At 44.6% G+C, this 23332-nt stretch overlaps 1 protein-coding gene across 2 annotated transcripts in view; it reads left to right on the top strand.

Annotated features, from left to right (window-relative positions):
* Positions 1-23332, top strand: part of LOC107217778 (cytadherence high molecular weight protein 2) — a 77824-nt gene that overhangs the window by 30785 nt on the left and 23707 nt on the right. For both annotated transcript variants that reach the window (XR_006903564.1, XM_046735646.1), the window contains exon 5: positions 12753-12990. Coding sequence is in view for 1 of the 2 variants with exons in the window: in XM_046735646.1 (XP_046591602.1) it covers positions 12753-12990 (238 nt within the window). In the remaining variant the exon portion in view is untranslated. The remainder of the gene's footprint in view (positions 1-12752; positions 12991-23332) is intronic.

Genomic DNA, 23332 nt, shown 5'->3' with positions numbered 1-23332 from the left:
CTTATTCGAGCAACTCGTCTTGAGTACGACTTGAACACATACTCACCGGGAGTTTAGAAAATGGAATAAGTTTACTGGATTTCCCTCGGTCCGTTGGTTTGCTCAGAGCGAGTTTGATCGCTGTGCGACGTCGACCATTCAAGTATCCTTCACCGTGCGCCATGAGCCCCTCGCATATTCCACCTTTAGCAGATACGGAAATCTTGAAGCCCCCTCTCCTCCCAATATGCTTGACCAGTTCATTTGACCGTTCGAGCTTCATCAACGAGGCTGTCCACAGTTCGCTATAAATCAACTCATTAGCCATCTGATGTTATGAACCATATGTATATGGCTATGAATAGACAACCCTGTACGGCTTTGAAGCCAGCGGGTAAACGGCGTGATTCACATTCATTATTCCAGTGAAATTCTCGGTTTACCGCATGCGTACTGTTGCACACATTGATAACTAGGAATCAGCGTCGAAATTTGACGTACTTCTAGCAAAAATCTGATCGAAGAGAAAAGACACGTGAGATGACGTACGCTTTGGCAAGTGAATCAAACGTGCGTGAATATCGTGTTGAAGTAACTATGAAGAAGATGCGACTCTGCGCTTGTGTTTGTCACATCGTACGAAGGTATAAATTGCCTTCATTGAGAGATCAAAAACAAAATTCGACAATAAGAAAATCTCATCTTCAGAGACAACCTGCAGTTCGATGATTGCTGCTCGGCATTACTTATTTGTTGCCAAAGATTATATCGCGGGGAAGAAGCCAGTAACGTAAGTGCCATGCCAGTGCAGCTTATAATCTCGACGATCGTAAATCTACTCGCTTCGCAAGTAGCGTCATCCGTTAGTTCGTCCGTCCGTGTCGCGCCAGTTTACAATTAATTATTGTTGAAAGTCTGAGTATTCCTATTGGTATGGTTGAAAAAGTATCGTCACAGAGTCGCTTCGTCTGTACATTATCGACAAAGCGACGCGTCGAAGCCGATAGTCAGATGCACAAAGCTTCGCAATTGTGGAACTGTTTTTTGCATAAATATTCATATCTCTCCTGGATCGTTTGATTGTTACGAACGAAACAATAGTGATCGAAATTCCTGAGAACGCGCGTGGCCAGGCTTTGTTTCAACATAACTTTTTACAGAACTTCACTACGGTCTGACAAGCTCCACTCATCCAGGATAGACTCCCCCTCGAAAACATCCCTTGTTTTCAAACATGAGAGCACGTCACGACGCGAGCTGAATATATTCCTCGATCCAAAAGGGGAACGGAGAGCAGATGACAATACACGGCATGTTATAGATGCGAGAGAGACAATATTTCTCTTTCATCCGTACGTTGCAGCGGTCATTGTTTCTCGCCGCAGCAACGTTACGCTTTACCTTGTATTAGACTTATAATTGTGCAAGGTGAATTTCTGATAAATTTTTCACCGAGCACTCGCATTTATGTGCAAATCCTTGCCGATTTCTTCGGCGGAGTTTTCCAAGTTTTTGCGGCGCTTGGGGTAATGGAGAAGCTAAGCGGGGTCGCTCGTGTTGAACGTAAATCCTTCTTGATCCCCTCGTTAATTTAATATTCCTTATGTCGCATGGCGAGTGTCGGGGCGAGCGATGCAGACTGGCAACATTTGTTTACACGTTAAGCCCGTCACCCGCAAACCGCCAAGAAACGGGGTGGTGATTTCTCTTTTATTCGCCGAGTGCCCGCGCGGAGTATCTAACCGAGAGAAGATGGTGTTGTTTGGCGGAAGGCAGAAAGTTGTCGGTCCTACAAGGTTAAATATTTCAGCCGCGTAGCCTCGGGGCCTTTGTGGACTGGCTCAGATGCGCACGTATATTCGATGTAAGGAAGTCGAGAATTTGTTCCCCGACGGCGTTTCGTGTATATACCGTCTGGTGAAACTGTCCTCGCGGAGGTCGGACGACGAGAATAAAAGGGACCTCGAGTTACGAACGAAATGGGGTTGCCACCAGCACCAATCTAATCCGAAGAAGTAAAGCAAAGAGAAACACCCAATAATTAAGGATTCTCCCAGCAGCACTATGAGTCCGCGATGTCTCCGAGGAGGAGCGGAAGGGACCGGAAGGAAGAGAGAGAGAGAGAGAGAAAGAGGAAGAAAGAGGAGGAAACTGAAATTTGACGTCTGGTGCTCGGTATATTTGTGTTAGGCTACGCGCCACTGGCATTCCAGTCTTTCGGGCTAACCACGTCGAGTCTACCCCTTCCGAATTATAAAGTCAGTCGATTATCATCCTCGCCTCCTCCACCTTCTCGCCTAGATGCTAATTTTATGCGTAAAGTAAATTTTACCGCGTACCAGATTTCCCCCGATTTCCGGTTCACCGCGAAAGTAATCCGAGCGCCCCTCGGCTAAGTCCCGCTTACGTCATTGTCACATGTAATTTCAAACTCGTTATAAGAACGAGTCTTACAACTTATAAGCTGTAAGCCATGGCTTTCGTAGATATTTCACTCGAGTTCCTCCGCTATCCTGCATTAGAAATATTATATAATACAGTCTATATAAGCTCCTACTTCTATACTATTTGTCTTTACAACTTTATACCTGAGCCACTTTAATAAGGAAGCCTCCCTCACTCCCTCCGGGATGGAGTCTCTTTACCCTCATAAATCGGTTTTGGTTCAAAATTTTTTTCTTCTCTCCGACATTTTCGGATCTCGGAGAAATCGAATCATTTCCTTTTGGCCGCTCTTGGACCTCGAGAAACTAAGTTTTCTCTGGTGGACCTTCTGTTTGGCGAAAGGTAGCCGGAAAATAGGTAGAAAAAAGCCCCGGCCTCCAACTTGCGCTTATAAACGTGAATATTGTATGTCGAAATTGAACCATCGGGAACACAAAAAAACATACTTTTTAAACGCTACCAAATCGGCTCATGGCAAATTTCATTCAAGCACAATTATTGTAGGAAGTTTGTCATCTCAAGGAGAGAACATGTCACCGTCAAACTCAATGGGATTTATCGGTATGTGGAAGTCATTTTTCTGTAATAACGTTGAAAAAAAAAAGAGTTTTGGGAAGTTCTAGTAGTTCTAGGGCATGAAAGTTGAATCAATTGCTTATGAAAAATCAGAGGTATCGTATCAGGACAATAGGACCCAATATCCGGAATCTTTTGTTGTATGCAATCAAAGTTATGTAACCAATATTGACCTAATTTTGAATAATTAAACATCGAAGTCCATTATACCGATGCGTTGACAGTCCTGTCAGAACTGGTAGCCAAGGCTGGGACGCTTCGTGGAAAGTTACGAGTTCGAAATCTATGTTTGTTCCTGGTGATGATATAAATTCACAGTTGTATTTCCTGCCAAGAGGTGAAGCGAAGAGGCGCCCAGAGCACTGGGAAAACAAACATTTCCGCCTGACAAGGGCTTCTTCTCCTTCTTCTTCTTCTTCTTCGTCTTCTTCTTCTCTTCTTCTTCCCCTGCTCCTTCTTCTTCTTCTTCATCGTTTCCTTTCACTTCTTGTTCTTGTCGTCATCGCGTCACGTCACCCACACATGAGGCCGCGGTGTAAAAGCGATACACACAAGGGCGTCGCGTCGCCCCCCTGCAGCAGTCAGTTTCACAATTCTCGGGGAGTCCTCGTCACTGCCAGTAACACTACCACGAGGCGTCAACATCTTTATTTCATTACAAGTGCGTACTCGCCCGGTCTCTCCCGCGGAGTATTCGTATTCTCGACTTGTAACGGTGGCGCGAGGCGTAACCTCCGCAACCCGGAGAACGGAAGGACCGTCGGAAAGGATGAAAGTGCCTGGAGGAGCGTCAGGAAGAGAAAAGGACAGCTCGAGGGGCGAGGGAAAGGGAGGAACGCGGCCCGTAGTATACCTACCTGACTCGAACACCCTCGTTTGTTTTTCGTGTTATACACATTTTCCTCCATTTGTACCTCTTCCTCCGCCTCTTCCTCCGCACGACATTTGCTCTCGCGGGAAGCCATAGCGTTTCTGCAAACCCGGGTTCCCAGCGTTATAGGCATGACGCCCGCCTGCAGCCCGCGGCACAAAGGATTCCCAAATTCGAATGAAATACATCAAGCCGCGGCTGGAAGGACGCTGGGCAAACAAGTGACGGCTGGTTCCGTTTAGATCCACCCTGCACCGGATGTACGCCTCGTTCCCCTTTGTCTGTGGCGGTCGCGGCTCGGCTTGACCCGTCTTCCGTATTCATGCCCCCGTTCGCAAATACCGACCAATAATCGAACGGGCTTCACAATCGTAACTTCACCGTTACCCATCGGTCACCATGTGCTCCGCAACTCGTATTGTGACAACCCGTTCGCCAAACCCCGAGTGTCCCCGTCGTCCACCGAATCATCCCTCGGAGGCTCCGAACCTCCCCGCAGTGGCGTAATCGCGGCTATACTCGGCTGGATGTTCACGGCTCTATGTGAGCTTCTGCTATTCAAACGGCATTTTGAAAGCCCTAAATATAACCTGTCGATTCCCGCCGATGCAGATGGCTTGATAACGGCATTTCACTCACATTTATTGCTTACTTTCGTGCTGCATACCCAACGTTAACTCACAAAGGAACCACGTCTTCTGGCGATACTGAGTACCCGACGATGCTGGCTTTATCTCCGGTTCAAAGAACGTTCGGGCTTGTTGACTTTCACCGTTTTATGTATCCCTTTTTCTTCCATTCACGATCTTACCGCACGCTCACGACTGTGAATTGGTTTTATGGTACCGCAATATTTGAGATTTTCAACCACGGTATTACCACGCTTTGATCAAGAGTGCGCAAAGCGCGAGCCGTGCAGAGTAAATTACAAGCGAGCACGTGTACTTGGGTGGGTGAGTACACATACATATTTCGCTACACTCGACGGTCAAGTACTGCAGCTGGGTGTGTAAATCGCGATATTTAAAATCACAGAGACGCGAAAAAATATACTCATATCTATTACACAATTCGGATGGAAATCCATTTCAGCACATAATTTATCGAAACCACGTCAAAGTGCGAAATTATAATTTACCTTTGTACACCCCCATATAATGTAGCGTGCGTATTTGCGACACCTCGCGATGAGAAATATGCAAACATATTCGCACCGAACAACAGATTTAACGCGCAAATTAACTCTCTCTCTCTGCCAGCTCTTGCGTTGTGTAGTTCAAATGCATATTATTATATTTTGTGAAATAACCGCTTTGCTCGTTCCTGATTATACACTCGGGAATTTTTATCGTTTACCCAACAAATTTCATGATGTTTACAGATTTTATTTCATCGCGCTCACCGTCCAATCGATTACAACATTCGTATCTATAACTACACTCATCGTGCGGTCGAGAGTATCGAGCAGAGGGGGATCAAAGGAAGCCTTCAAATCTTCAACGCTCTGTTGTAGATTCTTGCAGATAAACGTAAAACGTGGCTGAAGCCCCGCGGCGTTTCGACCTTTCGCCAAACAGCTCGTGACCAACGGAGAAAGATATATTCCAGGCCATCGCGATATTTTACGGTCATTTTACGGGTCGTTTTTGTTGCCTATTTTCACGTCGCTGAGGAATTTGTCGACTGGCGCGACATTTACGGCGATAATTATCCAGAGCAATTGAGAGAGAATCGCAAAGTTAAGGGGGGTGAATAATCAAAGCCGCAATTTCAACGAAAACTGAATAACTTTTCCAAGACGTTTCCGAGGATAATAATATATATTTCACCTCAATGAAAGTTCAGAGGTACGTATATCTAGGCTCTTAATCCAGATACTAGATTAACGGTACGTAAAGAACAGAAGTAAATTACTGTTTCAGTACCCATAAAAGCTTCATTTCTCCAGAGTGAATGAATTATATTATCTGATCTTGAAATCTCGGGCGCGATTATCGAGGTGCTTGAATAGCGAAGCGTATAGCTTGAGTAGACTTGGTCATGACGATTTCAAGAAGCGGCAGCTATCTATCGACTTTTGCATCTATGTGCGCGGACTGGAAGAATCGGCGAATAACACGTACAGCGAATGCTTGAATATAATTAATTCGGCAGGCCCGGACAAAGCTCCGTGAAGCGTTGTCTGAAATCAGGTGTATCCACTTCAATCTAGGACGACGAGAAGTTGCCAGTTCCCGGCGAAATTGCCACGTTACAAGTTGGCAATACTCTTGGTACCAATTATCCCGCCCCTCGACGGGAGAACTTGACTTTGTACGCGTCGTTGTTGGTAATAGAAGCGTGAATAGGAACAACTATTCCACCACAACATCGGACAACGTACGTACAAAGAATAAAGAACAGCTTTCCACCGCAGCTTAAGTACGGAACTTCTCGAGAAATTATCTACTTCCCTACCCTCTGAGCTGATCCGATAGTCTCTCTGCGCCTTGCTGCAGTCGGAAAACAACTTATTGTCAACGCGTCAGCGATTCTGAAACGTATACCTGTAATATCGCCCTTAAGAAGAAACTGATACGAATTCAAGGCACGAGTGGGAAATCCATGTATAGTTTGAATTGTTATTTTTAATGATGAATTGTACGATGGTAATAATTGATTCGTGAAATCGATCCTCGAATGAAATTACCGGAACTCGTAGGTACGTAGAGAGTTCGCCCCACATTGTTCAAATATCTAAAGGCAAAATAATGGCCCGCAGCAGATAATACGTGTACTGGAATAACTAAAAGAATGTAGAAAGAAGTGGAAATACGGGTAAATGGAGAATCGAGCGAAATCCACTTAAAAATCCGCCAAAATGATTGAATGCACTGTATAAACTGAACTGAAACTTCCGTGTTCGAAGGAAAATAGCGGTGACGTTTTTACTGTCGTGAAAACGTATCTAACAATAAGGGGGAAAGAAAAATTCATTAACACGCAGTTCAAAGCATGTAAAGTAATGTTGGATGAATCGTGTAATGATTACGGTCGTCTGTTTATAACGCGGGTCGATATGATATCCAAGGAGAAAAAAATTGACGAAAAGTCTTCGTCTCGCGCAAGTCCTGAACGCAAACGAAGCTAGATCGAATTCCGGGAGATCAAAGAGGTGTCTCGGAAGGGCTTGAAAAGCGCTGCCTAATTCTCAGATTCGATTAAACAAGCTTCCATATGTCATTAGCCGTACTGTTTCGGGGAAGCGTAACGGAAATCCCGTAGTTTGTTGGACTTACGGAGTACCTAGAATGATTTCAGTGCGTGCAAGTGCAGGAGAACCGGAATTTCATCCGAGCCGAGGTCTCGTTGTTTTAGGAAAATATACAAACTCTCGTCGTCCGTATCACGAATGCATCGCCGCTCGGATATAACCATTCGAAGTAGGTACCCAACCACCCACTCGCGCCCTGAATGCATTCGCTCGGTGCAGCGGCTGCACTCGGAGGTATTTAAAAACCACGAATACAAATTGATACTAAGCGTGGAAAGCGCCGCGGAGAACGAGAGCTTCCTAGCCGCATGTGTAAATATTAATAATGAATTAGCCGGTCGGTGTGTGCACAGATGAACCCGTAGGCACATCTCGTCGTCCCGGAGAGATTTATTCTCCTCTCAAACGGCGCGGAAAGGGTTGACTGAGCCTTTCACATGACGTAAATCGTGCGTGTATATGAGAGCTGAAATTTCGCAGGGCAACAAAAAACGCGGTGGGACGGTGGGTAAAATGACGTTGAAAAATACTCATACAAGCTTGATAACCGAAAAAAGCGAGATGGTCCCGGGTGCCGAGCGCGAGAGAGTGAATAGTTCGCCCTTCTTGCCGCCGCGTTCGAGGATTTTTCCACTTTGTAACGTTGATAGTCTTCGCGTGCCACTAACGACTCTGAAGATGATTAATCGCGCGGCCCGATTCAATTTCCCGCAATTCCGTTACACCGCCAACTCGAAACCACTTCATTCCCATTCCGACCGGGTACCGCGGAGGTGCCAATTTGTAATTTTTATACCGAATCACCGGAACGCCATATTTCAGGATAGATTCGGTGCATGTGGGAGCGCGCGTGTGTGCAGGCACCGCGTATTAATCTTCATTAGGCCCGCAACGCGTTACGCCGATCCATTTTACGACCCCCAAAGTGGCAAAACAATGCTTATTGATAGCCAACAGAGCGTGGAATTTATGAACACTGCCAAAACGATTACCTGCCTCTCTCCCGGACGACTTGACGCGAGATCGACGCAGAGGTTTTCGTATCGGCCGGGGATACGCATCCCTCGCCCTTTCCCTCCTTTTTATCCATCCAACACCCTCGACTCATCCGCCATATACCTAACGTATACCTTACACCTTCGCCCGCCGTAGCACCGAAACTTATCCACCGCCTGCTCCTCTTCCCTCGGCGAATAGGTGTTATACCTATCTACCTACCTACCGCCTTCGGAAATCACCGCGAGGAGAACCGCACGCTATCTCGATCGGAATAAATCCTCTGTAATTCAACCTTAACTGTAACTGATGCTCCTCCTTCGAGTGTACTCTGTTATAATCGAGAGCATATACCCGATTCGTCATTGTTATATTCAATATTGGCCTAATGCGTTTCCGTACTTATTAATTTACGAGATGAGCGTTGTGTATTTTTCGAGAACGCGATTCATTTCGCAGTTTCAACGAAACGTGTAATCTGAGGTAAAGGTTACGTTTCACAGGCTCCAATTTTTCCACGATTATCAAATTTTCGAGTACCGTTGTGATAACATCGATAATACAACTGTGCTCTTGAATCCAGTGAAATAAATCCCAAATAATTCATTGCTAATCACTGACGCATCCCGCGTGACTGCGTTCGAGACATAAAATTTCCTGAAAAATGACAGAATGGTTTCTTGCAACATTTCAGGTCCATAAATCGAGACCAATTTCTCGGGAAGAGGAAAACGTGAATACAGAAAGCAACGATATGAATGTACGTTCGGATTGCATTGATAAAATATCGAGACTTGTGTATCTCGGACGCATCTTCTTGCAAGTTTACGTTTTAAAGCAAAAAATGAATCCGATTATTATAATGCGACAAAATCTTGGCTGTAATATGTATGAATTCGCAGAAAGTGATGAATGATAAAATGAAACGGGGAAAAGAATCCGCAGAGGCAGAATAAAAAATAATTAAGAATTTCAGCGATAAAGAAGTGTGGAGAAAGATTTTTACATGTTGCAGCATGTGAATTGGATGGTGCGTCAAAGACGTCGTTGTATCCTCGTATCCTAATATGCAGACTCAAAGCAAATACGTGCGCGTTTCTTGTGAAAATAACAGCGTCGCTCCTCCCGGCGGTATATTTATTTCAAGTAGCACAAAAAAGAAAAGAGATGAAAAAAAAAACGAAAAACGTACCGACGACGTGAGGACAGACCGAAAGAAAAAATTGATAAACCAAAAAAAGAAACAATTTAGGAATAAAAATGATAAAAAAAAAGTTCATATTCGCACACGAGAGGCTCCGGAAAAGGCGTCAATTCTGCGACCCCAATTGAAATTCCAAGTCCATTACAGCGGGCGGCCCGTTTTCTCCGCCTTAACCTTATACCTTAATTCAAATGGTTATATATACGCATACGTACATGTATACGCGTATACCTGGCTCTCAATCCGTAACTGTGTTACTCTTTTTTTTTTTGTACTAATTTTCTTTCACGTTGCCTTATGAAAATATAGAGCTCCAGAATCCGCTCGAAGTAATGAGAAAGTATTCGCGCTGTAATGCCGGAGGGTTAAATTGTTCAACATTACAACTCGACGCGTCGTTCGATGCATACAAAGCTCTGGGGGGTAGAGGTAACTCTCGACGACGACGGTGTAAAAGCGGACGCGCGTTCTCTTTCCACAGGGAATAAATCACGCCCTCCTCCCCCGTGGTCCATAGACCTGCATCCGCGTAATGCTAGGTGTGCATCAGGCTAGCCACCCTCCACCCTCCGTCCACCCCCGAGGATGCTGCAGTACGGCACCCGCAAACAGCAAACTGGAGGACGCACGCAGGCAGCCGTATGTATGATAACGCGGGATATGCAGGATAACGCCGAGGTCTGTTATATTTTAGGATTTGTGCAATCCTGGATTCTCGGCGGAGAGGGGGGAGAAAATATAACCGCCGGACAGAGCTTGGCAAGTGCTATAATTTCAGTGTAAACTGCACGTTGGACCTCCAGGGCGGACGCGAGGCGAGGCTGCCGCAGCGCAAAGCGAAACGAAAGTTAAAATTTCATGGAATATATGATCGGATTGCCTATAAACTAAAGATACCGGCATTCGCGGCTGCGTGCGCGGTCCGACGTACGCGAACCACCTACTTTCCGGTGTGCACCTTCATATAAAACGCGGATGTCAATAACAGGAACGCGTCTCTCTACAACGCGCGATATTCCTGCGGCGTAAAATAAACCCGGCGATATTTATCCCGTCTCATCCCCTATAAAAAAGCGGTCCTGCCGCGGAGGCACGGGCTTTGTTTTACTTCCACCCGCTCTCCTCTCCTTCCCTGATAAATATTTCATTCGTATTATCGCACAGCCTTCTGCACGTTTCAGGTTAATGTTTCCAACGCGTTATACATACGTATATATGTATATAATGTATTATATACTCACGGTTTGATCAAACGCTCGAGCGCTTCGGGCGCGAGAAAGTTACTCTTCTGCATCGACCACGGTGAAATTTTACAACCGTTCGTGCAACCCTTTTACCGGCAATTCTAGCCAAAGCTAGGCTACTATATGTATATTTATACTGTATTATAGTTAATTCGAACGACGGGTATTCACGCAGCTTTGTAACCCTTGATAACAGTATCAGCATAGACATCCCAATAACGTAAAACGCCCTGCTTCCCCGTCGCTTCCCTGATTAATCATCTCTTTGAACGCAGCACCCGAGACACTCAATTAACGCTAATGCTAATCAACATTAAAGCATCGTTAGTTGATCACTGACTCGGAATGGAGTCAATTTAACACTTTGTCCGCGACTCTAGCTGGTACGTTTCGATTTCAATTTCAAAAAATTTTCACCCAGAGACCGGCGCCCAAACAGCGATCCCCTTTTCTCTTTATCTACACGCCCGCAGGAAAAAGTGATTTTGCGATAAAAATGAACTGAAACGAATGGCTATTCGTTCGACGGCGGGACGATGATGGGTTTTGCTTTGAACGAAACAAAATCGATCTTTGTACATAATCGTACCAATTTTTAATCACCCTTCTACGGTTTCGATTCGAATCACCGCTATCACACTCTCTACCGAAGTTCATACATTTTGTGTGGTATTTCTAATCTTTGTCATTAGTTCGTAATCGCTGCACAATGTATTTTCAATGCGGAAGGTGAAAGAAGGGCATGAAATTCAAGTTCCAGAATTATAAATTGCACAGCCAGAATCCCGATATTGGCACGAGAACATATCGGATCAGTATAGCAAAAATTATTCAAATTGTGACGCCATATGGCTTGACTGGTTCTCAAGGTGTTGAAGGGACGTTGAATTTCACCGCACCGATTCCCTCATATCGAACTCAAATATGGGTACATAGCACGCGCTACCGCCGATATTATTCCTCGCTTTTCTCATATTACTTTATTTGAATATCGCTCACGTGACTCTCGTTCTCGATACAATTGTCGGAAGAAACGTCGGGAAATTACATTACTTCACGTGTCATTTGATACGCAGGTATAAAAAACTCCGATACACCTTACGAACGTTTCCACAACTTTGGATTAATCCGTCTCGACGCTTGCGGAGGCTGAAGGAAATTCGGAGCCTCAACTCTGGTGCGAGAAACGAGATCAAGACCAGTTTGTAATTGTAAACCAGTCGGCATAGCAATGGGGAACACATCTTAGTCTTCTTATCAGAAATTACTTTCACCTTTCACCTCGCGAGATACATTACCATACCTTGCGGAATTATTTTATGGGGTGGCTTGTAAAACAGCTGTTACCCACCTCCGGTGCTCGCTCTCTGCTCCCGAGAACATTTGGTATTTATAGGATGTGAACCCATTCAAAATACGTTGAGCACTTCACGCACTCGTGATACACACACGCAGAGAGAGAGAGAGAGGGAGAGAGAGAGAGAGAAACGAGGTGGACCAGGGGAATTGTTAATGCCCCTGTTGTATGTTCACTTTTTAAACAATGAAAATAAGATTTGATCCCCGTGAAAATCCGACGATTTATATTCACCGCTGAAGTGTGAGTGTGTGGGTTGTTGTGTACGAAAAATTATGCATTCCAGAAAAGATTATTTAAATTCTAATTATTCGTCAAATTGGCGAATCAATTAAAACTTTTAATTATCCTTACGCGTTCGACGTATTAATCCGACGAGAGAAATTCAATAACAGAAAAAAAGCTTCTGCCTAAATCAGGCATACATAATTTTGGACACAATTAAAAAACACATCGTATCTTCCCGTCTCATTTTTCTCGGTATTAAAAATAATGAAGGATAGAGAGCGAGGGGTGGGGGGTGGGGGGGGGGGGGGGGGAGGACCGGTAGATATACATGTAAAAATAGAATAAGAAATGTAAAGTGTGCAATTTGGCGTAAAAGTTTGAGACCGCGCGGGAAAGTTGATTCGGTTTTAATAGAGCTTCACTTTTTTTTTTTTTTTTTTTTCTCCTCAGCAACGTGGCTTTATTCAAATTCGCGTACTTCATATAATTGTCCAGGGCTACTCGCGCATACCATCAGGTATAATGAAGTTTTCATAACAAGATTTGCATATCCTCTGCACCGCCCGCTAATCTCCACTTTATATTTACTTATCCGGCAGGTCGGTCAAGCCAACGTGAAGCAGCGCAAGTTCGACTCGAACTTCGATGGCCATCAGCATCTCGGCACGAGCCCCGGGCTTTTAGGGAGCGAGCTAAGCCTGGTCCTCAAACTGCTTCCGTCTCATTATGTCAACGGTCAATTGAACCTGCGATGCTTGGCTGAGATTCCGGCCGTATACACGTCGATGAGCGAAGTGCAGCTCGGCCCAGGACAGCGGGAGCCGATCCCCGAGAGAGGTAAACACACGATCCTTTATAATTAGCGCGTTACTCGCAACTCCGCGATTCTAACCCCCGTCTAATTATTATTTGCGTTTCTTTTTCACCCTCTATACTTTTTAACGCTGAAACGTCGCAACGACCGGCGTGTCACTGCAGCTATACTCGTTTCCAAAATGGCGGACCGTCCGGTGTGAAACATTGAACGGAACATGATATAATTATGACGACAGAATTTTTAATACGAGACTGGCATTTGTTCGTGTAATGTTTCTTGAGTATTTTTTTTTTTTATTGCTACAAGAGTCAACGTTCGTTGGCTCATCCGTGGATTCTGTTCACCACAAAATTACTTGCGGAATGAATATTCTTACAGTATTCCTTTCTAGCGAAAAATAATTGTATTGATCAATGATTATCGGGCGTTTGATCATTTTTGCCGTTCAAATTGTAGGCCTGATCTTATTTTTAATTGTTCTTGGCCCGAAACATCACGACGACTATGAAAACCTCTGTTTCGCGTGACTGGTGAAATTCAGTCATTTCGCAGACGGGCAGAAAGATAATTGAAGTAATTGGAGCATTTTATCCTCTGATGAACGCAACGTGAATAAACGGCTGAGGTACTAGTAGCGGGTATAAACTTCTCGAAAACGAGAAAATCCGAACAGAAGCTGAAAAGTCATCGAGGGGTGAACTGATACGCGAATAAGCTCTTCGGTTGAGCATAATGTGCGACGTGAATGCCATGCAGATGCAGCGGCAGATCATAGATTCGGGTAGAAAAGGAAGCTGTAGCGTCGAGAGGAGAGGGATGAATTAGAGATAAAGATAAACTCTCTCCGTGGCAAAGACAGGCTCTGGCGCTAATTAACATTCAGAGTTTTTTATACGCGCACCCACTCAATTCCTCGCCTCCATCTCGGCCTACTGGTTCGTTTATTAACCCGCAGCCTGCAGGCCGTTTGACGTGGTGGTAGGGCTCGGAAGTATGCATACATAGGTACCCATATAATTTCCACACACGGCACGGGCACGTCAGTGTTGCATATATTGCGCAGAACGTGCCTCTGTGCGTCGCGTAAAACTCTATGTACACGGTTATAACTCATCAAAGGAACCCTTACATTGCTGATTTATGCGACAAATTAAAGCGGCAAGTGCGATGACCCGTCCCTGTGAATACCATCCGCGTTATACAATATTATGCATATCGTATACGCGTATTGCCTTCTATGCCCGGCGAAATTTGCATTCTTTGTACGATTATGGAAGATGATATTGTGCGAGACAATTTATTCACATATGTTCACGCTGTGTCTGTGCTGTTCAATTTTAGGAATAGAACATGCAACGTACTAGTGCCAAATTAGTAATTTCTTTTTACTCTGTACCGTAAAACATGTGCTCGGTTACCATCAAAGTTTCTTCTTGTTTCAAGTGTGTTATAACAATAGAGTAGCATAATTAACAAACTGATGGAGAATACAGGAAACTTTTTTCAGTACTCTGAAGCTCATTTTTTTCTTTTTTTTTTAATAAAATTACCTGTCTTGCGAAATCAGGATTACAGTTAAAGAGCGTAATTAGATCTGCATGGTTCGTTTGACAAGTGACTTTGTCAACCGAAGTGAGCGAGTTGATATTTTCCCGAAGAAAACTGTTGTGCAATTTAAAGGAAGTTAAAATATTAGTTTAATATTTTATGAAATCGAATAGAATTCGATTTTACTCACGTGTTCTGTAAAAATAAGGAAAACATCCAGTTAAAGTTAAGATTTACGTTTTCATAACAGATGACATCTCGTTAATGATGCACGTGGTATTTCGAATACCACGATTGACAAAATATTTCTAACGACGCAAACTCGCGTGCGGTATTCCGATTTTTGACGTGATCGTATATATCTCTAAATATCGAAGTCCACGTATCTCAAACGCGAAAAAGGGCTCAACAGCCCCATTTTATACATAATTCTGAACAAAATCACTCCCAACACATTTTCATTCGACGCAGAATTAAAGAAATTGCACGAATTCTACGAATTTACTATTGCGGTTTCGTATAATTCGTGCCATTTCATTATTTCTGCGTCAAATGAAAATTCGTTGGAGTGTTTTTCTTCAGAATCGTGTATAGCACGGGGCCGTTGAGCCCTCTTTCGCGTTTGAGATACGTAGACGTGGATATTGGAAGATATATAGGTCAGTGTCGAAATCGACCAGGGTACCTCCTTAAGTTAGTCAAGATTGAAAATTCAAATATATTCGCTTTCAACTCACGAGACAACGTCTGCCGATGCGTCCCTATGTACATACATAGGCGTGTATGTCGAATCGGAAATCGCCATTATTTGAAGATCCTTCTACTTGTTGGATCACGCCGAGGCTTGTACCTACAAAGCGTGACACGATTTCCATCGAATTCCTTGCGGGATATGCGAATCATAAGCATGTGGCGCAAGCACAGACTCCAAGAGTCTGGACCGGTGAGTGTTTTGTTGACTGAGTGACGATGAGTTTTGAGGTAGTTCCTGCAGGCTGCAGCAGTCCTTGAACTACCCTTCCCTGCTGAGCTTCGGTGCAAAGTTCCCCCTACACACCGGGCGATAATCCAGGTTACTGGTTACCGAAGAGGGTGACGGTGAAAAGAGGTCGCTCCTTCCCATCAACAAAATCCTCGCCATCACGCACTCCAATTTAATTCGCTTTGCTCGCGGCGCAGCCATGCCGGTCCAGAAACCTTTTCAGCGTTTTCCGTGACCTTGCTGAAAAAGCCTGATCAGGGAAAAGCTCATTTCGCAATCCCCCCGTCGTCGTTACCTCGGCGTAATTCTTAATCTAGTTACGAGAGGGACAATTAGGATAATGCCCGCGACATGTTTCAAGTCGTTTCCACGCTCTCTCGAGGACTTGTTTCCGAGAACTCGAACTACTTGATGTGAGGATCGCAGGCTCAAGCCGCGCACGATTCACCAGCTCTATCGCCTCGATCGCGTCTCCGAAATTACTCAAAGTCAACCCAACGAAGCTTCACTTAACCCTTCTATCCCTTTGACAAAGTCATCAGGTCATGCTTCCTACCGATCGATCGTCTTAATTACTTAATGTCGTGCTTGTCCAGCGAGGTTCAGTCTCCCAACACTAAAATAGACCTGACCTCTCAAGTTGATCACTTCCTTCAGGACATTAAAATGATCTACACCGTTGCTTGGAAAAACTATTGAGGAGTGTCCTCGTTGTTATTTAATGTTACAGCTCTTTAATGATAATAGGACGCGACGATTTAACGATTAAGGGAAATCACGTTACGCGATAAATTATTCTATAAGGTATTACGTATGGTATACGATTTTTTACGAATGAAATTCATGCTCAGTATAACAGTCGTGCAGGTACGTTTAAGTTGTAAGATACATGTCATTACCTCAGTTTCAAATTATCGGAATTATATTTTAATCTAATTCCGCAAGTCTCTTTGACCCCAGAATGCAAAAATATCATTTCGTATTTCTGTACGGGGGGAGCAAGGCGCTTGTTATCGCCTTGTTGAAATTATTTCCGCGATTCTTTACTTCCCCAAAATTCCCATAATCCTGTACGTATAATGTACAATGTATAACCGTAACAAGTATCATCTTGTAATACTTGAATGTGTTTATTTATACGCGGAATCTCGTGAAGGGGACGCGTTGATTCCGATGAGTCATATTTACCTGGCCACCGTGGACCGTGTTTGAAGTACTATTTGATTATTTTCAGTACTAATCACATCGCTTGCCACAAGGATGGGAGCGAAGTTAGCCCCCGGCGGATGTTTAGCTCAGCCCAACTGCACCTTCGAAGTCTTATTCGAGGTCTTATTCATATTCAAACCAAGTTTACGTGATCTTTGAGTGAAATTGTGTCGCTCGGTGGGCGAGCAGGAAACGCGGGGGTCGCTGCAGCCACATACCATATAATCATTTGCATAGCAACTCTGGCGAAATTCCAATTTCCGGCAATTGCTGCAATTGCCGCGTACCTATAACGTGCTGCATAGACCGACGTATTATAAGTTTTACACGCATCGCACATTGTAGGCATACGGCGTGTGTGCAGTCCTAGGTGATTGTCTTATAAATTAACCGATCCTAACTCAAGTTTTACGAAATTCAATGACATCGAGACGCCGTCACGTCTCAACTTTGCGGGATTTCATCGTACCGCGAGCATTGCGTCTCAAAGAAGATGTCGACTGCGTGCTGCAGGATCCTCGAGATTCCCGCATACGAGTCAAAGTTGGAATGCCCTGCATCTGCGTCTTCATACGTTCCCCGCGTTCTCTACACTTTCGAAATGAGAGTGTTGCCGGGTTGAATTGAATCCCAGGTGAAACATGCTCCTCAAAGAAACGCCATCCGTGGTCCCCGTAGCGTGTCGCACGGTTTATACATATATTGTAGAAAGCTTTCGGAAGGACCTGAGCGCGGCTGCTTGTAAGGATCAATTTCGTTTCTTCCCTTTGAACTAATAAAGTAATTAGAACTTGCGCATTAACGCAAACGTACACCGCAAGCTCAGCCGCGTCTCTTCGGTTTGCCTGTAGTCCGGGTCGCGGACCCTGAAGCCGAGACGCCGCATCCTTCTCTCATTCTCTCTCCCTCTCACCCTCCCTCTTTCGCAAATTGAGCAGAGTAACCTGTCTGGCGAATCCCGGCTAATTGCGTCTTATTCAATAAACACGCGAGCCGGGCCGCGACCATTTAATTGGAAATTCGATTACACGTCAGAAAGTTTAAACAGTCCGTTGGTATCATGTCGTTGTGCGGTTTCTAAGTTGGCTCGTGTTATTCGCGGTTAGCAAGGCATTAACGCATTAATGCTTCTCGCGGCCGGCGCCAATTCCGTTTAGTGCAAGCCCTGCTATGCCGGCCGTGCCCTTTACCTACGGCCAGGCACGCCTATCGCTAAAGGTAATTTAACATGCATTAGCCAGCCTTCGGCAAGATTTTCGAGCGCATCGCCTATATCTATAGTCGAGGACCGTACGGAGAATATGGTTGCACTTATACGTTAACGCCTCGTTCCCGCAACCGCAACCTCTGTACCATCTAATCTGCATGTAAACCTATCCGATGTGCTTGCGGGGCTAAACTTTGATTATTGATCTGTTGCAGTTACTTCGGAAAATGGTTGTCCCGCCGTCGCGACGACGTCACTCACGGCACTCTGCCTCGGGCTCCTTCATCCGCTGCTGAGATAGTCGCTGTAGATTTATAATCGTCGCCTATGCCGCAGTCAGTGCGGCAATTGCCAACGCCGTTGCGTCGGTGAAGCGAAACCGCAGTAACTAGTCAGAGAGAGGGGCGGTTGGGGGGGATATATATTGTTGAACGATATAAATTTATGTGGTTTTTTATATTGGTTTATATATATTTAAAGGGTTAAGAGGATATGTGCGATTCGCGTATCAGAAATTTGAAATTTTTGTATGTTCCATTTGTTATTATTGTTAATATATGGCAGGTATTGAGTCTCGGTTATTGCGTGACGCGGCGCTACGTACAGCGTATTACGTGTTATGTTCGCGGCGTAACGCAGCGCACGCGGTACGGCGAGCCGGGTATTTCGAGCGTAAGGTTCAGGGAGGATCAGGTGATGAAGTCAAAGGGAATTCAGCCTCGAAGGATCGTGGTATAATCAGCGATTTCCATGGCAAGGAAATTTTACCGCCCAACAATTTCGCTCAAAGTACGAAAGGGTCTCCGGGGAAGACGATCACGCGAATTGCGACAAAGGTAAATCCGTCGGCAATTAGAATATCCCGCGAACATCGGTTTAATTTGAGAATCAAGTGAAATCGCCAAAAGAGGTTGCATGTTATTACACATGTATGGGTATAATAGGTATGTAGGAAGTTTTCTCGGTGCCAACGGTCAGAAAAAGTATTTCACGTTCTAATCGAATGATCCCTAAAGAACCAGACAAATAAATTTTTCTCTCTCAACAAACCTGACGACGACTCGTCGTTCACTTTGACTTTCTTTGCCTCCCGATGTGTTTTCCTAACTTTTGGCACTGGTGCCGGTTTCACGTAACTGAATTTTTGCGGAGAGCCCCTCCCATTAGGACCGAAACGGCAATTCATACGTTATTTCTTTTCATGACCGTTGATACCGAGAAAATTTCCTACATACATTTTACACCGTCGAGAAAAATCTCAATTTTCAACACCTAGAGTAGGAAAAAAATAAATAAAAAATTTCACCATCGTGCCAGACAGAGCTTGCTCGTCGAACCGACAGCATTAATATGGCCGCCGCGTTAAATCGGGACTTTTTATTCGCCACATCGGACACGTAAATCTGCAGGCGTGACAACGCGGCGCCGCGGAGGTAATAATGGTAATGAATATGGTAATGGTAGCCGAGGTTGAGGAAGATTGAGGCAACCGTCAAACGAGTTACCAAGGTATTATACGTATAAACCTACGCCGTGTATGAAACCGATACGGTACGAAACGTTACCTTCGAGCGGCAGGAAGTCTGCTCGTACGTACACCGGGATGTACGACTCGCGCTCAAGTTCGTGCTGCTGTTCTTGCAAGGAGTTACATGTAGACAACTATCGCGAAGAGTACCTAAAGCGCATCTGCACGTTACACCCACCCGCAAACTGGAAGCACCTGCACACCCGGAGCAGCAACAGAATGCACCGCGGTTGGAGTTGAGGGTAACTCGGGTTACCCCCGGTGTGCGTTGCGGTACCGCGGAAATCCGACGCCGCGGCATGATCCGCACAAGAAACTTGACGTCAGCCACGCAATTAGGCGACGACGCGGTGCACTTTGCGCCAGGGTGTCGAGTTATCTTCGCTGTATCGCGCGAGCTCTCTTCGTCGGCGCTGCACCGCTAAGGAAGGTAAAACGGAGTCGTTTTGTATGCGAATACCAGCCGAAGCTGATTTAGGAATACCCGATGGCAACTCCCTACCGGCATGTTTAAATCAAGTGGCGTACCGCGGTGTGCAACTACGCGGACTCGTGACTTCCGCTCGGAATTGCGCGTATCTACCTACCTGCAGGTATCCTCCGCGCTATCCACCTGCCTCCACTTCGCCTCGCGCTGGAACGGTCGAATCTATCGTCCCGGGGCAGAGGGGCGAGTGCTCCAACCCCCCGTTATAGATATACCTAACTAGCTGTTTACCGCGATACGATCGCGGTAAGTCTACTGTGAATTTGGCGATTGAACCTTGTGCTCGAAATACCTTATCGGTATGTAGGATTTAAAGGGTATATTATTGCTCGTAGTTAAGTAACGTATATTATACATACAGGGCATCGATATAAATATGTATACATATATAATCCGTGTATTATATACATATATAAATGCGGGACTTGTCGCGCCGTTGAATATATCTATATGATATACACACTTATTAACGAATTTTTATTAAAACACGAAACACAAAATCACTGTAATAAGGGTTAGTTTCATTCGTCACACGTCGATATAATATATTATACAATATATATATACATATGAACATGTATATTTAAATATGTAAGAGCGTATATGTATACCGATATCTGTATATTTATACGCTTAACCTGCTAAACGCATGTATTTGTATACATGCATGAAGGTATGCGTGCGTGTGTGTATATATATATATATATATATATATATATATATATATATATATATACATACATAGGTATACGTGTAGAGAGAGAAAAGTGTAAGGCCCTCTTGCTCACATGGTTAAAGCTAACACTACCACGATTGTCGTACGTAGTTTTTAGTAGCTGTAAGATATAGGTTATTACCGATACACGCATGCTTCCCTGTCAATATTATTAAACCTTAACCGGTAAGTTTAGTTAATCCCGTTAACGAATATATTATGTACATACGGTATACGGATTAATGTATAGAAGAACTAGATTGCTGTTAATGAACCACTGAAGAACGCAGAGTCCGAAGCGCTTCAATCTCTTCCGCTCTGCATTGATTGAATATTTTCTTAAGTCACAGATGTGATTTAACCCGTTGAGTATCAATCGGGAAAAATATCCGATTCTAATCGTTTTCGACGTTTAGTTCACCTTTTTTTATTTTCCTGCTTTTACCATTTCCGTTGATAAAACGATCCGTTCATCGAAACGGTTAGACACGAATAGATTATACTCGTATGCATAATACAAACGCAATTTTTGATGATGTCATATAAATGATATTTCAAATACGTTTACGCTCTAGTAACATTCAAACAATCAAAATTTTCAACAAATTAACATTTCGAAATGATATATTTATGTATAATAATTTACGACAAGTTGAAATCGGCTTACAAATTAGCTTACTTGATTATGCGAGGAAATATCAACAGTTTCGATGAGTTTCTGAAAATTGTGAAACTGATCGGTTGATCGGGCACGAATGGAGAATAAATAAATGACAAGAATGATATCGGAATAATATTTATTTTAAAAAAGTACGGTACAATATAATATAATATGTAAAGCACTTCAAAATATATGTTAAAAACGACGAAATATTCGGAAAAGTGTGATTTCTCTGCTGGAGAAAAAAACACGCACACGCATACGATTCCGTGGTCCATCCGTAAAGAGTTGAAAAATATCGATTAGGCGGTGTGTAACGAAAGCTGAAATACAGTAAATGACCGTTTGCATCCGGTCGAACGGCGACTCCATTGGGACGTGGGTGACAGCAGCTAACCGTGTGAAAAGCAAATTGACATCGCAAACGTACGCCTGTGTAATATGTAAATCGGCGGTGCATCAAATTGATTTCCAATTGAAACTGTCACTAAGGCGGAGCTCGAACGAGCCGTAATTTTTGACATTCGCGATCAGCGCGAGCCAGCCTGCCACAGGCAACGGATCCATCGATAACAACTGCAAACTGGCCCTATAACGAGGGTGCGGCTGCAATAATGGCTGCAGCAACGTGCAGCAGTATTTTCACCGCGAGAATGAAGAGCCACTTGAATCGCCGACGTCATCACGGTGGCCATATTTTTCGCTCAGTTCGAAGCTCGAGGAAAGGAAGTGGAAAGAGGTAACGCCGGCACGTGGCTCATGATTAACGATTGGAGAATACCGAACTGAAATGATTCGGTAGAATAATAAGTAAGGCGCCGAAGAAACTCGCGGCGAGAGGAGAAGCGAAAGAGAGTCGAGGTGGAGGAGGAGAGGGAAAGAATTTCATTGTATAACAATTGGGTCAACGATATACCATCGAGAGCATAATGGGACGCGATGAATGAACGGGTGTAGAGTTTTATTTTTCAACGTCATTCGTCATGGATAATACTCGTCGGATTCTGTTGCTCCTGGACAGGATTAAGTGCCGTATACCTCTTACTCTTTGCTTCTGCTGCTGCTGCTGATTCTCCTCCTCCGTATCCAGCTGCTGCAGGATCTCGGCTAATGGGTTAGATTATTCAGCAAATTTTCAGCCGCCGTCTGACCTATGATTCGAACTGACAGCTCGCGCGAAAAACGTGCGTCAATGTTCTTTACAATAACTTCATGTCGTACCGTAAGCTCCGCGACTCTTCGTCGACGTTGGCTAACAATAATCGGGCAGGCTCTAAATTCGGTCCATACAGGGTGGCTCAGCGAAGATCGAGCTCTCAGATGCGTCTCGCCTGATTTAATTCTCTCATGGTGACAAACTGCACCTGTATCGTATACGAGAAAGTTCCATTACTCGAGTGATGGGACGTGCGGGTGACATATTAGCAATTTTCTACAGTACTGCAGTAGACGTATATGTGTTTGCGTGCATGTGCCTGTGAAAGAGCCCACGCTCTAAGTATAATACACGTAATTATATAACTTGATTGATATCACGCTCTAGTTACAATGCCGCTGCTGCCGCTGTAGCGGTGCGGCGGTAAACTTGTTCAACGAATTTCACGCGCAAACAATTACGCACGGATTGACAAGCAAGAGGAGCAGAAACTTTCGGGGGTGGGGATTGATTCGAGCGACGGCGTTAGGTGCAATATAAAGTCCAGCCGAATCCACGATTTCAACAGTTTCGTGAGTACCTGACTGCAATGCCCGGATTCCGAGATTGAATCGGGACATGTCCGCGGTTTGAAGAAGCCGTTGGTCAGGAAACAATGCCGGTCACGCATACTCAACGGATCGCACGCGGCACGGGCACAGGTACATTACCCAGCTGCCACCCTTTCGCCACCGCGCGGTGACTGTAATGGGTCTGAAACAACATCACTTCGTATTAAGCACATCTCCAAACGGTTGGTGGGTGTATATAACGTACGTACACGTTGCACACACGCGCGCATACAGGTACGCACGAGCTGTATATGCGAG

This window comes from Neodiprion lecontei, chromosome 3, assembly GCF_021901455.1.
Source record: "Neodiprion lecontei isolate iyNeoLeco1 chromosome 3, iyNeoLeco1.1, whole genome shotgun sequence".
Taxonomy (NCBI): domain Eukaryota; kingdom Metazoa; phylum Arthropoda; class Insecta; order Hymenoptera; family Diprionidae; genus Neodiprion; species Neodiprion lecontei.
Note: the sequence above shows the minus strand (reverse complement) of the source record. Positions and strands in the feature narration are given on the sequence as shown.